Raw genomic sequence first — 16,908 nt, forward strand, 5'->3', positions numbered from 1 at the left:
CCTCGTGAGAACTGTGAGTATAAGAAACATCTTTTCAGTGGCTGTTGTCTCCCATCTGTTGGCCTCCCCATACTGGGCAACAACATAACCTACATTTTAAAACTCCCCAGTCCCATGGAAAGGGCATGGGCCTTGAGTCAGCGGGTCTCTGCCTTGAATCCTGGCTCCTTTTCTTATTTCTCTCACCTATGGGGCGGGAGAAGAACACCTCTCTTGAAGCCTTGTTGTGAGAATTAGATGAGGTGTGTGCAAGGCGCTCGGCAGAGTCAACCCCACCCGGGGAGCCTGGGGCTGCCCCCTGACAGCTATCTCCCTGCTGTCCCCACACCGTGGCTGCCTGGTCTTCTAGTCCTCGGACCAGATCCTGGGGAAAGGTTTATCTTGTCACAGCGGGAGAGAAGCACGTGCCAGGGAAGACGACATGTTTGAGATGGGGGAGACGAGGCTCGGCAAGAAGTGGCTTCCTCAGAGGCGGTGCAGGGGCCGGCTGCCTCTCTCTCCTCCGTCCCTGGTCGGGTGAAGTGAGTGAGGACCAGCCCACAGTGACAGCTGCAAAGGACCGTGACGTCTGATGGCAACGGGTGGGAAGTGGCTGCTCGTGTCTCCCATGGAAAGCAAGTGACCATCGGAAGCAGTGGGAGTCCGGGTACTTCTGGGAGTCCCTGTGGGGGTCACCATGCTTTGTCCCTCGATGAGTCCTACCACCCCCAGAAGGCAGGCTGGGCGAGCGACACTTTATTTTGGTGTCACAGTTTTAGGCCCTGAAATGATCCTAAAAGTAATTTTTAGTTTAACAAACTCTACTGAGCACCCTCCATGGGTCAGGCTGTGCTGGGCCCTGGGAGCATAGAGATGAATTAGACCTGCTCCTGCCCCATGGTCATGGTCAGGCGGTGACGATCCAGAGGGCAGAACAGTTATTCACTCAACAAACAGTCGTGGCGCACCTTCTCTGTGCCAAGAGCTGTTCTAGGTGCTGGGGAAACCACCACAAACAGGATGGTGACAGCTCCTTCTCCCACGGAGCTGACCTTGCTGAGGGTGGTTGGGGCGACAACAACAAAAACAGGAATAAACAGGAAATATCCAGTATCAAGTTCCCTGCGTGCGGGCGGAGGGACCCCCGGTGCACAGGCCCTAAGGCACAGAGAAGGTGGGGATCTGCTTTCAGCTGCGGGTAAGGGAATGCCGCCTCGGGTCTGATCTGCACGCAGCCGGCCCACCCGCTGCCTCACGAGCCAGAGCCCTGCGGTCGGCAGCTCCAGGACCGTCAAGGACCCGGGTTTCCCATTTTGCCCTCGTGCTGGGCTGGCGGCAGCTGGCCCAAACCTGTGTCCGGGCGCAGCTGCACCCATGGGAAGAGAAGACTCGGTGCTCGCTGTGAGTCCCTCCCAGGAGTGACCAGACCGCTCCCAGAGCCCCCCGGGCTGATGCCTCTCGTTGCCAGAATCCCACGCCGAGGCCGTCATGGCCAGTGGGATGGGGGCACCGTGACCGGCTGCCGCCCCCGGGAGTCCACCCTATGCAGGCAGAGCTGGGCTCTCCGGGAGAGCAGGATCAGGGGGGAGGAGGATGCTGGAGTCCTGCCAGGCAGGGGCTGGGCTGTGAGCGTGCCGGCGGGGGCGGCCCACAGAGGCCGCTCGGGACGGGGTTGTGTGGTTTTCCGGTGGCTTCCCGGGCCGAGGGTATCGGGCAGGGGAGGGACGTGACTTCTCTGCCTGCGGCGTGGAGAACTGACCGTAGGAGGTGGTAGAGGATGGAGGGAGGCCAGCAAAGGTCTGTGTCCAGCCTTCACAAGCCCCCTCCGCCCCCCGCAGCTCCTCCTCTCCCCACACCCTTGGGCATGGCATCACCCAGGCTTCTGCCGCAGGGGGACCCCCTCCACTCAGGGCCTCAGTCTTGTCTGTACACAGCTGGGAGGCAGGGGCCTCACCATGTCCACCTGCCTGGAGCCCTCTGACTATGTGACTCGGCTCCTCCCCCAGCCCCCCAGGCCACCACTGACTGGCCCAGGGCTCCCAGCCCCCTGTTGGCCCGTGGGTGAGCTGGGAAGTGGCCATCAGCTGCATAAGCTGGGTGGTCCACCGTCAGGGTGCCGCCCAGCGGGAGACCAAGAGAAGGGGCGAGCAGGAGCCAGGAGGGCCTGGGGGCCTCGCGGCAGGGGAGCAGAGTGCAGGGCGGAGTGGGCTCGCGGAGCCGGGAGGAAACCTTCCCCATCCTGCCCCTCGCCCTCATCCCAGTCCTACCCATCCTACTTTGTGCTTCTCTCCTGGTCCTGTCCCCTCCTCCCCACCCCACGCCCGTCCTTTCCACGCCCCTCACTCCCTCGGGGTAAAGCCCCCTTCGAGGCCCGGCACTCGACGGCCCCTCCGTCTCTCTTCCTCCACCTCCCACAGCTCCCCCTCCTCTACCCGCCCGCGCTAGTCAAGCAGACCTAGACGCTTCAGGGAGTGTCCCACCGACCGTTCCAGCTGTGCACCTCCCAAGAGATTGTCCTTCACGTTTGTGGTGTTGGCACGTGACTCATTGTCCCCACCAGGACCCTTCTCCCCTGTGACCTTGGCCTCCCGTCCCGCCGTGTAAAGAGGCACGTTGGGGAGGGCCAGCCCAGCTGACCGTCACGTTGCTGAAGTAGGTGCAGGAGCCTGACCAGCAGGCCTTACCTGCCCCCTCGACGCCGGCCTTCCCTCGGGACCGACTGCTTTCCGACCAAGGGCCCCGCTCCACGCCCCTCTTCCACCCTGCGCTGTCATGGAGCGCCCTGGAGGCTCCATGGGGATATGGAGGCATAAGATGGGGATAAGGGCTCCTGGCTGGTGTCACCGCTGAGAGGAATGCGGGAGGAAACGTGTCACTGTGGGTTTTTGTTACATTTGCCCCCATCCTTTTCCTCCCACTAAGAATTGGCGTTCCCAGGACAATCCTATGATCTGTCTGTGTATGGGCGCCTCACGGGGCGTGTCCTGATGCCTCCCTCCATGCACAGGTGTGCCTCACAGGGGCGTGTCCCTGCATCTCCCTCCATGCACAGGTGTGCCTCACAGGGGCGTGTCCCTGCATCTCCCTCCATGCACAGGTGTGCCTCACAGGGGCGTGTCCCTGCATCTCCCTCTGTGCAGGTGTGCCGCACAGGTGCATGTCCCTACATCTCCCTCCATATACAGCTGTGCCTCACAGGGGCGTGTCCCTGCATCTCCCTCCATGCACAGGTGTGCCTCATAGGTGCGGGTCCCTACATCTCCCTCTGTGTGCAGGTGTGCTGCACAGGTGCATGTCCCTACATCTCCCTCCATATACAGGTGTGCCTCACAGATGCGTGTCCCTACATCTCCCTCCATGCACAGGTGTGCCTCACAGGTGCATGTCCCTACATCTCCCTCCATGTACAAGTGTGCTGCACAGGTGTGTCCCTGTATCTCCCTCTCTGTACAGGTGTGCTGCACAGGTGCGTGTCTCACGCCTCCCATGGTGCACAGGGGTGCTACTTCCACAAACAACAAGCAGGCAGCTCTCCATCCCCTCTCCGGATGAATCCATCAGGAAAATCCTATCCAGTTGTAGCTTTCTACTGTGTTATAGTTGTTTTTGAACGTGTTCCATGTTCCTGCTAGACTGGGAGCCTTTGGGGGCAGGCGCTTCGTGCCAAGCGTGATAATAACAACGGAACAGCTAACTCGCCAACGCCGCCTTCTCCGCCTCAGGCCTGGTCCCGTGCTTGTTGTACATCAGCTCAATCGCTGAGTGTCATGTGTGAGCCACACTCGTCAAGTGACAGGAGACCACTGAGCCGTGAAATATCCTGCAACACCTGTAAGACTTTAATTGAGCGGAAATCCCTCTCTCTATGAGTTATCTTTTCAGCAGGATAAACATTCCCATTTTCCTCAACTAATCATTCATTCATTTATTCATTGGGGAAATATTTATGGGATACCTACTGTGTTTGGGGTGCTGCAGACACAATAGTAAACGCGTCAGAAGCTGCCTCACCGCAGCGTGTGTCTGGTAGAGGACACGGATGTTGGACAGGTGACCTTGCTAATAGATGCGTAATTCTAATTGTGAAAAGCCGTGAAGAATGAGTCTTGGCTTCTGGTTACGACAGACGGGACTCTGGAACAATCCTCCATAGGGCACAGGAGGAGAAGTCCACAGGCGAGGGAGATGGGGGGTGGAGGGGAGTCATCATGCGCTAGTTCCTGCCCCCTCCGTCATCACGAACCAAGTGGATCCAGGGGACACGCCCCTCACCGACATGTTGGAAGAAGGTCATTGGCACAGAGAGTGTTCTTGAAAAGCTCTGAGGGGACTGCCTTTTGCAAGTCGGAGGTGAGAATAGAGGCTGTCACCCATGAACTAGGGTCGCTGGATTCCATGGGATAATGGGATCCTGGAGGAGGGGGCCGTGACGGCAGCTGGTAATTTCCAGAGACGAGTGGGCCTGGTTGTTGTGATGGGAAGTGAGGTCTTTGCAGTCATCTCGATGGCTGAGCCCACAGAGGTGTTCACATCACTGATGACCACAGCGTCCCTGGGAGTGAAATAGATGGACAGCCCACTGAAGTCTCAGCCTGACCCCCAGAACTCAAACAGCAAACATGCTCTAGACCAGTGATTCCAGACCAACCCGAGTCCCCACGGAGCTGGGATCCCTCCCCCTGCCCAGACCTGAGCGGGCCGCATACCCACAGCCCCTGTATCCAGGGGGCTGTTACACCCCTTGAGGCTCGATGCTGACCCAGATCTGAAATGCGAATTTCTTCCTACCCGCCCCCAGAGCTACTGAGGGGAGAGACTGGGACCCAGGGAAGGTGAAGTCCTCACACGCTGTGGGGCTGGAGGCACATTCCTGGGACCCCCAATGCCGCTGAGGCCACCAGCCAGAGCAGGGTGTGTGGTGGTCGGGTTGTTGGTGGACTTTGCCCCGTCTGTGTCACGGTGGGTCTGGTGTGACCATTTCCTCAGTTCTGAGTGCGCAGGTGGAGCGCCTCCTTAGCGATGGGAGAATCCCTCACTGATTCCCAGACCCGATGGACGCCTGAGGCAGGAAGGGCCTCTGAGAAGTCCGCTTCCCACTAAGATAGTAAAGAAAGCAGTCTCACATGACTGGAGGGACAGCAGAGAGCGTGCCGCCGTCCGAGACCCGGAGGAGGCAGGGTGGGGCCCCGCTCACATCTCCATCCAATCCTTATTTTCCGCGTGTGGGACAGATGGAATGCGCGCCTAGGAGGTGGCGGGTACGGCTCAGCGGCTCTTCTAGGTGGGGGGCTTTTTACGGGAATGGGCACAGCTCCCAGTGCCCGGCGCACGGAGACCCTGGTGAGCGTCTCATTCTGCCCTGTGAGTGGAGCCCGGTTCCGGTGAAAGCCGGCGAGACGCGCCCCGCCCCCATTATGCTGGGGACAGGGGTCTCTGGGCTGCACCCCAGCCCCTGCACAGCCAGATGTCATTGGACGGGAAAACACCGCATGAGCCTAGGGCTGCTGGAATGACGACCAAGTGCTGCCGTCTCCAACGGGACCCGGAGCCGAGGGCTCGGCACGACCGCTCCCAGCCTCTCCTGGGCCTTGGCACGGTCCGTCCATCCACCCAGATGCTGTGTCCCGTCTCCCCCTCGCTGCATTCTTAGAAGCTGATGGAATCCTACTTTTCCACGTTGATCTTGAAGGCAGTGTGATGTGCACAGCCCCCAGACAGATCACGGGCATCTAGCAGGCTGTCGCCAGGCGTGCGCCTCCGGAATTGAGACAGGGTCCTCGCTGACCCTGTGGTCTGATGTTAAGACTGCAGGCAGAGCGTTTGCTCCCGCAACATCTGTAGCATTCTGTGGTTGTTCTTTGTCCCAAATGCAGGGACACGTGGTGGCCCCACTTCTAGCTTGTGGTGAGGGTGGGGGAGCATTTGACTCAAGACTAAGACGGTGAGCTACAAGATTCCTTCTGTTATGGCCATGTGACCTGATCAGAGCTTCTAGACTTTATGAGAGGAAGATGCCAAATCTAGAGCTACTGCAGCCGTTTTGTGACCTGAGGACACCTATGTGCTCCAGTGGGCTGTGGCTTGGACAAACAGGCCACGCCTAAGGTCACGTGTAACTCTGTGACCAAATCTCCAGTGAAGCCTCCACACTGCTGGCAGTTCTGCTAAGTTCTTTAGCCGGCCCACTTCTCACTCTCCTGGGCAATGATTTCACACCTTCTCCTGTTTCCCTGGGCCCTTCTCACACCTCAATTCCAGCAAGGACCTCACTTGTTACTCCCGGAGAATACAAAGCCGTTGGTGCTTCTGTGCCCTGTGTTCCCTGGGGTGCGCAGTCCCTGCTCCCACGTGGCCCAGCCGTCTGTTCAGACTTGGGGCTCCGTCCTGCTCCCCGTGAGGACGTGCTCTTGGGTGTCCCCTCCCCGCCCTGCTGCACCATCTGTCTCTCCACCTCTATTGCTCGAGCCCATCCGCACGCTCCTGTCTTCACAAGACCGCCCCAGCCTCACGTTCGCCCGGTACTGCCCCAGTTCTCTACTCTTGAGCCACAAGAAAATTCTAGAAAGCATTATTATGAACACTGACTGTCTAGCGCCTCACCTTCCGTGATTTCCTCGACTGGCTCCTAGTAGGTGTCTGCCCCCACACTCGCCTGGAGACCACACGTGGCCAGACCCCCAGGCTCTGTGCTCATCACCTCACCTTCCCAGCAGCCCCTGGAGCAGCTGACTGCCCTCCACTTTGCAGCGTCCCTCGCTGCCCCGACCCGGCGTTCTCCTGCCGGTGGAAGTGCTGTGGTCGCCGGGAGGGCCTGGCCACCCTCGGAGGTGCTCACTGGAATCCCGACTCTCCGTTTCTTCGAGCCTCGCTGCCCTCGACTGTGGGATGAGGACGGTGGTGCCTGCTTCACAGCGTGCTGCCAGCCTGGTTCATGGGACGGCCTGAGAAGTGCTCACATGGACTTGGCACGTGGCAGAGACTAAGTGGGAGCTGTCATGGTCACTGCCATGCCCACGTCCTCGCTGTGCTGGCAGGCACAGCCCCTCCCGCCTCCTCCGCCAGAACTCCTCTGGATCGTCAGCCGAGCTGAACACTCGGGCCATAGTCGCGCAAGCTGCCGACGACGAGAAGGAGCCTGACTTCGCAGCGCCGAGCCAGGCGGGTCCTGGAGTGAGCCCAGAGTGCCGTCTGCCGGGCCGGCGCTGCCGGTGGTGGACAATCTCATCGTAATGTTCTGCAGGTGCCGGTGGGTTGTGAGCGCACGTTACTCAAACGCCGGGCTGGCACTTCTTGGTGCCTGGAACTGGCAGGTCTGAGCTCACTGGGCTGCAAAAAGCCTCCGTGCCTTGCAGGCGGCAGGTTGGTGAAACGCGGCCTCCAGATGGATGGACCGTGCCAAGCCCGGGAGAGGCTGGGATCGGTCGTGCCCAGCCCTTGGCTCCGGGTCCCATTGGAGACGGCAGTGCTTGGCCGTCGTTCCAGCAGCCCCAGGCTCATGCATGCAACGTTTTCCCGTCCAGTGAAATCTGGGTGTGCAGGGGTGGGGGTGCAGCCCAGAGACCCCTGCCCCAGCATAGTCGGGGCGGGGCGCATCTCACCAGCTTTCACCCGAACTGAGCCCAGGGGACGTGGGTTTCTCCTCCGGCTGCTCCCGCTGAGGAGTCAGCGGCTGCCATGTGCAGGGCTGGTCACTCCCCCAGGGCCACCCCTGCCCCACCTGAGGACGGAGCGGGCTGCCAGGGCCCCAGCCTGAGACCCGGGGGCACCTGTGGCTGCGCAGGTTGGGTTAGTACTCAGGGCAGCGTGGGGCAGCGAGGGGTGGTTCAGGCAGAGGGGCTGGGGAGGCCGGACTGCAGCGTGGGCCGCAGGAGGAGATGGAGGATCCGAGGACCGGGTGCCGTTAGGAAGCAGGGGACACGCTATGACTGGGCCTCGCAATAAATCTTCTCTGGAAGGAGCAGGCTTGGCGAGGCCAAGCCAGGCGGGTGGAGACGCGGCCCTCAGCCATCTCAGCCGGGACTGGTGGGTGGTCATTTTTGTGGTTTGGTTAGTCTGTTCAGACGTGATCACGGCATGCTCTCGGCTGTGTGTTGACCCATCACGGCCCCAGAGCACCCGGGTCTGACGTTGGTGTCCGGTGACATGTTTATGTTGGACAGGGGAACACCCAGCCCACTGTGAGCAGCCAGTCAGGTCTGGACGTCAGGGGCCACTTCTCTCTTTGTCAACCCCGTGGAGTAGTTCGTGGAAGGGCCCTTGACCCTGACTTTACACGAATCCCCACTGAAACGGGTGCCGGTCTGGACTCCAGCCTCAGCGGTGTGGCCCCTCACAGTGCCTTCCAGGGGACACGTCACTGGGTGCTGGCGCTCGGACCACTGGGGGACCGTCATCTGATGGGGTGCTGGGACGCACCATACAGACAGGGCTCGGGCCACGCGACTGATAGAGGAGGTGACCGCCTCTTCTTGGGGGCTTGCCATGCGCATAGGGTGCTCCTCCGGCCCCGAGAGTCTCCCCGCTGGCCCTGTGGCCGGCTCACCTGCAGAAAGGATGCCACCAGGCCCTCGGGGGTGGCCTCAGTTACTGATGACCGAAGCCCGGTTTGGTTTCCTCAGGAACTGGCCGTTTCTGTTTTATGACAGGACGAAGGGTGACGGCGGTGGCTCTTTGCGCTGAGTACTTCTGCTCCTCTGACTCCTGTTGCCCGCTTCTGTCCGTTCCTTCCAGACTCACTGCTGGCTGATCCACTGGACACCAAGCCTGGGGGGTCTTGGGTGAGAGCCAAACACGAGCTACCTGGAATTTGGGGTTCTGCTGGAGCTTTAAGGCAGTGCCTCGTATTTGGGCTAAAAACAATTGCGCCCTTTCCAACCACCTGGCGAGGCCTCAGTCCCCCATCTGTGACCCGGGGAAGCCCACACCCACCCCACTCACCCAAGCTCAGGAGCAACAAGGGGCGCCTGCGTTTGGAGCGGGTCGAGGATGCGGATCACGTGGGCGTGCTTTCCAGCCCAGTCGCCCCAATGCCAGGCCTTCGCTGGCTCTGACGGGGCCCCGAGTGCCACTGGCGATGCTTGGCTTCCTGCCCACCTCTGGGGGATAGGCAGGGGAAGAGCCTCCAGGTGGATCGATGCAGGGGCGGTGAACACCCTATCACACAGCCCGCCTTTCCCAGGGAGAAGACCCCCGACAGAGCCCGACGCCCTGAAGTGCGGATCAGAACCATCAGACGGAGCGGACGCGGAACTCTCAGGTCAGATCCTGAAGCTCTCCCAGCGCGCTGTCGGCGTCGGCTCTCGCCCTTTCTCCCTCTCTCTGTCTCTGTCTCTTTCTCTCTCTCTACACACACACGCACACATAGACACAGGCACGCACATACGGGCACACACGCACACACGCACACATAGGCGCGCGCACACACACGCACACATGCACACATAGACAGAGGCACGCACACACGGGCAGGCGGGCACACGCACACAGACACAGGCACGCACACACGCACACAGACACAGGCACGCACACACGGGCACACATGCACACATAGACACAGGCATGTGCACACACGCACACATAGACACAGGCACGCACACACACATGCGCACACACACACATAGACACAGGCATGCATACACAGACACAGGCACGCACACACAGGCACACACACACATAGACACAGGCATGCACACACGTGCACATAGACACAGGCATGCACACACGGGCACACACACATAGACACAGGCATGCACACACGGGCACACACTCGTGCCCCTCTCTGGCCTCTGCACATGGTCCCCCTGCCCGAGATGGCCCCAACTCCTGTCTTGCTTCACACCTGGCCCTCTTCTGCTCATCCTGCCGGCCCAGCTCCAACCCAGCCTCCAGGAAAGCCCGGGTCGGGGCCACTGGGCCCTCCCCGCCCTCGCCTCCCTGCTGAATCCTGTGGTCCAGCCTGGGGTCTCCTTCAAGGTCCAGCGGCTCTGTCTCGTTCACTCACTGCTCCAGCCCAGCGCCAAGTCCAGGGCCCGGCACCAGTGCAAAAAGCGTGAGGTCTGGGGGGAGGTTTTTGAGGACGCCGAGGTTGAACTCCACATGGATGTATGATGGCAGAGGAGGTGTGTGACTGGGTGTGTGTGTGTGAGTGTATGTGTGTGAGTACCCGTGCACAAGGACACTGATCGTATCTCCACCTCCTAGACCTGTTTGCTTTATTCCCACCCAAGGACGATGGCTGACGTGGGTCAGCCATCAGGCCTGGAGGTGTCCCCAAGAGCCACCCTGCACTGCTGTGTGACAGTCCTTCTGAGACCGTGTGACGCCAGAAACAGAACCATCACCGCTCCTTACTTTTTTATTAAGAAAAGAATGCCCTTGCTTTTTTATTAAGACACTGTAAATATTTTTGCGTGCAAGGGAGACAGCTTCCCGTGGGCGACGTCAGGGCTGGCGCTGTCAGCTCCTCGCCACCCTTGTCCTCCTCGAGCCGTCTGAGATGCAGTCCCAACCTCACTTCACCCCGGAAGCGGGCTGGGAGCCACTCGGCAAACGCCCACGTGTCTGTGAGTCTGTCCTCGCACGTTTCTGTCTCCGGCCGTAACCAGGAGGAGCAGAGTGGGAGCAAACAAGAGCCGTCTCGACACGATGGCACAGCTGGAATTTCAGAGACTGGTCGGGAGGGGGTCAGGACAGCCGGCCAGCACAGCGAGTACGTGCATGTTCTGAGGCCAAAGAGTCGACCGGGACCATGCGTGCGGCCTCCTGCTGTCCACTCAAAGACCACGCCAGACGGCACTTCGAGACGAAGAGGCGGTGTCGGGCTCCGTGCTGTGTCGGGCCGCGCACTTCCAGGCCCTTGCCCTCCGGCCTCTGCTCCTCACCTGGCAAATGGGCTGAGGCTTCAGGGCTCTTCTGTGGCCTTGAGAGGAGGACGGGGCCAAAGGCTGTGTGAGGACTTGGAGAGCAGACGGGGTGACCTTACGGCCTTGCAGGTGGCGGGGTCCGAGGGACGGAGAAGGCTGAGGTCACGCGTGCTCCCCCGGGTGAGGAACCGCTCCTGCTCCTCCCAGGGGCCCTGGCCACGCTGCCTCCGGACCACAGTTCTCGGGGCCTGTGTGTGTGTGTTTATTTAGGTAAATGTTGAAAAACAGCTTCATAATAAGGCAAAAGCTGATCATATTCATTTAATCTTTGTTAAAAGCATCACAAATGATTTATTGATTTTTAAAAAGGAAAAATAAACAATTGATCGCATCTTGTTAAGTGCATATACCAAGTACGGGTACAGTCTGGCTGCATGAAACGCTGGCTGCCCAGAGCAGGTCGCATCTCGGGCCAGGCGCCTGTACGTACCTGTCCATCAAACACAGAGAACCAGACAGTCCGCAGACCTACGTGCCCATCTATACGGTTATGGGGATGGAAAGCATACGGTTATATCAGATGCTGCCTTATTCCCAAGTTCTTGGGCCCACACACCCAACATACTCTGAATAAAAATAGTAACATAAAATACAAGAAAAACACAAATAACTAAGGGGAAAAAACGCTCCCCAAACAGCGGAGAGGAGGAAGTTGAGTGGCTGCGGATGGGAAGGATGGACATCCGCGGGTACTGGTGAGCTGGGGCAGTGTCCAGGGACTCCATGCTGACCCGACCCTAGACCTGGACGGTGTTGACCCTGTGGGGGGATGGCAGGACGAGGGGTCCCTAAGGTGTCTTTGGGACTACAAGCAAGCTGGGGGGACAAAGGTCCCGAGAATCCCAGCCTCTTCCCACACCAACCTCGCCAGCTCGTCCTGGGTCCCCGGTCCAGCCCTTCCCCAAGGAGGGTCTTGGGGACAACTTGCAGGATGGCCTCTGAGGGGGTGGCCCAGGAGCCCTAGCCGATGGGCAGGCTGGGTGGGGAGAGGGACGCCTCCACCGCCTGGCCACGTGACCCGTGGTGACCTCTTCCTCCCTGTGGTCTCAGAGTCCCCATTTGTGACACGAGGGCGAGGGACTCCCCAGTGGCGCTGGGTTCATCTGTTCCACAAACACTGAGAGCCTCCAGTGTGCTAGGAGCTGTTCTGGGTGTGAGGATCCATCCCGGGCCACCCCCTCCCACAGGCCCCGGTTCTTTTCCTAATGCTCCTGGGCTTAATCCTGGACTCATCACCGCTCAGCCAGGTCCTGGCCTGGGCTCTGTGTTCCTCACCTCGAAGGGAAACGCCCTGGGACCCTGAGAGCCCTGCCTGAGAGGAGGGGGAGGGGAAGGAGTGAAAAGGGAGGGGGGAGGAGGAGGAGGGAGAAGAGGAAGGGAAGGAGGAGAGGGAGTGGGGGGTTATACTGACTTCAGGTTTCAAGGCAAAACGGGAAACACCCCCATATATTCATGTGTGTTGACTTCGGCTAGCACCCCTGGTTCTGGGCACCTGTGACTGCGTGGATCGCACTGCACGGGGACAGCTCTGCTACCGTCTTGCTGTGTGACCTTGGGAAAGTCACCCTCTCTCTGGGCCTCAGTTTCTCCATCTTGAAAATGAGGGGCGCACTCCTGGATGGCCCTTCTGGCTCGGCCGTCCTAAACCTCTCCTGGTTCCTGGGTTTCTACACGGGTCCCTTAAGCTATAAGGAAGCGAGAGCACTTGGTGCATCTCGAGGCCGGTCCCACCACGGTGCTGGGAAAGCCTGCGGGAGGGCGCCCCCTGCTGGCTGGCTGTGGAAGTGCAGGCACTGGACCCCTGGGCCACCATGGATCCCCCAGGGGGAAAGCCGGGAGGAGCCTTCGCCCCTCTGGGCCCCAGGGAGGGAACGGTGTCAGGAGAGGCAGAGGAGCAGCCTGGACATTCTGGAAAAGGGGTTCCCAAGAATGGGGCTCTGACAAGGCAACCCAGATGGCTAACGCCTGACCGTAAAAATAGAAAGTTGAACAAAACTCCCCAAATGCAAACGGCTACCTAGAGAGGTATTTACATGATCTGCACTTTAGAAAGAGGAGGGACGGTGGGAGGCACGGAGGGTGGTGCCGGAGTGCCTGGACAGGGGCAGGGCCTGGGTCGCAGGCTTTCCAGACGCTGGAGGGGGTGGACCCCCCGCAGAGGGACTGCCATGCAGGCGGGAGCTACCTTCCTGGGTGGGGGGAGTGGAGAAGAAAGCACGTCAGGAAGGCCCCCAGTGTCCCTGCGCAGAGTGAAGGAGCGTGTCTGCAGCGCTGGGAGCTCTGGCAGCCCGGGCAGGCTCACCTCCCCGGCTCCGGGGGGACCAGCCTCGGCCTTGAGAAGTCAGGCCTCGAGCTGGGGGGCAGGTTGGAGCAGCCGCATAGCCGTGTGGGGTCCAGGGGCAGAGACGTGCCCAGAGTCCAGTGGGGGCAGTGGGAGGCGCGGTGGACCTGGTGTTCAGGGAGGGCGGGAGCCGGCAGGCCCCTGCGTGTCCTGAGGGCTGGGCGGGCTGGTGCCGAACAGAGGGAGGGGCCTCTGTCGCTTGCGTGGGGACAGCTGGAGAAGGAGGCTTTTCCGCAGGTCCCAGGGGGATGCCCATCCCAGCACCGTGCCGGCTGCGTTTGTGGTTCTTTGCCCTCCGCGGGGGGGAAATGACGGACAGGAGAGTGTTCTGGGCGCGGGCCTCCGTTGGCATCAGCTCACCAGGTAGCTGGGCATCTCCCGGGAGTTGATGCTCAGGACCACGCCAGAGCGATTCCCTGGGAACAAAGAGACGCCCACCCGTGAGCTCACGCCCGCTGCTGCACGGGGCAGAGAGACGAGGGCCGTGCGGGACACAGCGGTGGCCTCAGCTGATGCCACGGAGCCAACGTGCAGTGGGCAACCCGTGCTTCCTGAGGCCGTGTGGGTCATGCCCGAACGCGGTGTCGAGGTCGTGGGGTCCTACGCTTCCTGGGTGGGTGACAGAGTGGGTGTTCCCGGTGGCTGCACGAGCAGTGGACCCCAGAGGGCCTCTGGAGGTGAGGCCAAGGCCCGCCGTCCCCGGCTGCCCCCACTGACCTGCAACAGGGCCGACCCCGGCATCGGCATCGGCAGCAGGGGGATGCAGGAGGGGCTCCGCCCCCTCCCGGCAGTGGGCACTGCAGGGTGCGGCGGCGAGGCCCCGGGGCGGCAGGAGAGAGAAGGCACACAGGGATGGTCAGAAACGCAGGGGTCAGTCGGCAGTCCTGGGGGGTTGCGTTATGAGGCCGGGGGACAGAGGCGCACCCCGGGGGGGCGGGCCGGACCTGGAGCTGCTCCTGTGAGCCCCACCCCCACCTCACGGGCACAGGGAGAAAGGTCCGGGAGCTCGGAGGCCCCAGCCAGGCTGCAGTTGGTACAGGGGCATGAGCCCAACTTGCTGGGTGAGACCGTCATCAAGGTTGGTCACCCTGTGGCCTCGGTTTTGTCATCTGTAACATGGGGATGATAACAGCGCCTCCCAGAAAGGACCCTAGTGGGGACCATAAGGAAAAACACCTGAAGCATTCAGGCAGAGCCTGGAGCATCCTAAGCGCTCGACTAAAAGAAGCTATTATTATTATTATTACGCTGTGATTGTTCTTCAGGGGCTTGACAGCAGAGAGCTGCCAGAGGCAGGGGAGCGAGCTCTGGTCTCCCCGGGACACCCAAGCCCTCCGTCCAAGCTTGGGAAGCCCTGGGTCTGCTCAGAGCCTCTGCAGCCACCTCTGTCACTGGAGGTGCGATGCCACCTGCATGGAGGTAGGGGCCAGGCTGCAAGGGAGGCAGTGTGGAGCCCAAGTCCTGATGCCCTCTAACCGGCCCTGCCCTGGGTGGGGGAGAGACCTGGCGGAGGGGGCCTTTGGGGTACACAGGATGCTCGCCCCAAGCTGGGGGGCTGCAGCGGTGCCAGCCCACAGGCTCTGGAGCCACAGAGTTGGGCTGGAATCCAGGTCCACCTCTTATCAGCTAAGTGACTTGGGGAGCTTGAGTGACCACTCTGAACCTCAGCTTTGTCATCCGTCAAACGGACACATCACCAGTGCCTGCCTCACGGGGAGTCAGTCAGATTATGTCCGGGAAGCACTGGGCAAGCGCTCAGGAAGTTAAAGTGGTTATTATTATGTCCCCGGAGGCTGCAGACGCATCTGGCCGTGCGAACGCATCTGGCTGGAGGGTGTGGGAGAGATGGGGCCCAGTGTGCAAACAGTCAGGGACTCCCGCCAAGGGGAGCTGGAGGGAGGGAGGGGGACAAGGAGCCACCTGGATTTGGATTCAAGGTCAGCCACTGGTCGGCTGTGCTGTGCCGCACGGGAGAGTGACTTCACCTCTCTGAGCCTCACTTTCAGTCCCTTAAAAAGTGAGGACAGCGATTTCTACCTCTCCTAGTTCTGAGGACAATCAGATACGGGTGTGAGAGAACAGTCACAACAAGGACATCGACAGCCGAGATGATAATGACCCGCTCACGGCGCTTCCCCGTGCCACCCTCTGCAAGGGCTGCTCTCTGGAGAGGCCGGGCCGGTCAGCAGGAACCGAAGTACAGATGGGAACCGCTCGGGGGGGAGGGCGTGGGTCCGCTGTGACCCAGGGAGGCTCATCTCTGCGCCCCGTCCTCAGCTCTGAGGAGCAGCCCGCCTCCCGCGGCTGCGGGAGGGAGAGGACCCGCGAGTGCTCAGCACAGCCGTGCTCCCGGCAGGAGCTCCCCGAACGCGGCCCAGCAGGACGGCGGCCCGTCAGCACAGGCCCCGACCCTCGACCCCCGGCAGGGCTCAGAGCTCCTGGAGCCTCAGTGTCCCCCCTTGCGGAGAGGAGGGTCTGCGCCGTGCACCGTGCTGGGTCCTATCGTGCTGCTCGTCCAGTGAGGCCCGGCCCTCTCCCACCGCCGGGCGGAGTCCGTGCCCCTGCGGCTGAGGAGGGACAGACCCGGCGGTTCCTCGAGGAGCCACTCGAAGGGACCGTGCGTCACTGTGGTGGAAAGTGGTGCAGCTGCCCCTCCCTGGTCGCTCTGGGGACTCGGCCGCCAGGCGGGGAGGAGGCCCACGCCACACAGAGAGGCCGCGGGCGCGCGGGAGGGCGGGCTGCGGGCCGGCAGCCCCAGCGGAGGGCTTGGCTGCCGCCCGCGTGAACCGCCAGACCCGCGGGTGAGGAGGCTGCGAGACACTCGGCTCCGGCCGAGGGACCCTGAGAGCACGGCGGGGCTGGGCCCGGCCAGCCCCGGAGCCGCGGGAGAAAACGGCCATCGACTGCCATGTGACGCGCTGAGTGGGGGTTTGCCGCGCAGCCGCGGGGCCTGGGACTCTCCCGCTGGGCACTCGGGAGGGAGTCAGTGAGCTCCCGTCAAAGAACGCTTTGTAAACTGTAAAGTGCTGTGCACAGGCGGTTACGTACACGTGCACGGCGCTCACGGAATCGTCATTTCCAAGGAGCAGGAGGGCTGGGCATTGAGAGGGTGCTGTGGGGAGCGGCCCCCAACATCCCGAGAACAGAGGCAGCTTCCCCGGGGAAACCAGCCTGCTCTCTGTCCTCTCCTGCCCTCCCAGGGGGCCGGACGGGGCCTTCAGGGGCGGCAGGGCGTGACGCCTCGGCGTCCACAGGTCCTGACTAATCTGCACAGGCAGGCCCAGGGGGTTCCTGCCATCACCTCGGTCGGAGGGAGGGACAGGCCTCCACGCCTGCCTGGCCCTGGGTCCTGTGTGCTTTGCTGGCCAGAGGCGGCCAGGTGGGGGCCCACGGGAGGGCGGGGGGTGGGTTTCCAGGGCGGGTTTCCGGGGCGGGCGTTACCTAGAGTCTGCGCGTCCAGACCATCATCTATAAACTCCTCACCCTGGATGGCGCTCTGGACGCCCTGGCTGTGGCTCACGGGGCTCGTCATTTCCTGCTCCTTCTCATTGTGCATCTGGGCGTACACCGTCCTGCCGGGGCGTTTCCTGCAGGCAGAGGCGGGGGCTCAGGGCGCTGCCCAGGCCGCCCACCCCTAGAAGTCCCCAGCTGGGCCCCAGACCACCC

The 16,908-nt window shown here is 61.5% G+C and overlaps 1 protein-coding gene across 1 annotated transcript in view; it reads right to left on the reverse strand.

Annotated features, from left to right (window-relative positions):
* Nucleotides 1-10,473: 10,473 nt before the first annotated feature.
* The window catches only part of SORCS2 (sortilin related VPS10 domain containing receptor 2), a 516,528-nt gene continuing 510,093 nt past the window's right edge, over nt 10,474-16,908 (reverse strand). The window contains 2 exon segments of the mRNA XM_058546667.1: nt 10,474-13,658; nt 16,684-16,829. Coding sequence (XP_058402650.1) covers nt 13,594-13,658; nt 16,684-16,829 — 211 coding nt within the window. The 3' untranslated portion in view covers nt 10,474-13,593.

This window comes from Diceros bicornis, chromosome 8, assembly GCF_020826845.1.
Source record: "Diceros bicornis minor isolate mBicDic1 chromosome 8, mDicBic1.mat.cur, whole genome shotgun sequence".
Lineage (NCBI taxonomy): Eukaryota > Metazoa > Chordata > Mammalia > Perissodactyla > Rhinocerotidae > Diceros > Diceros bicornis.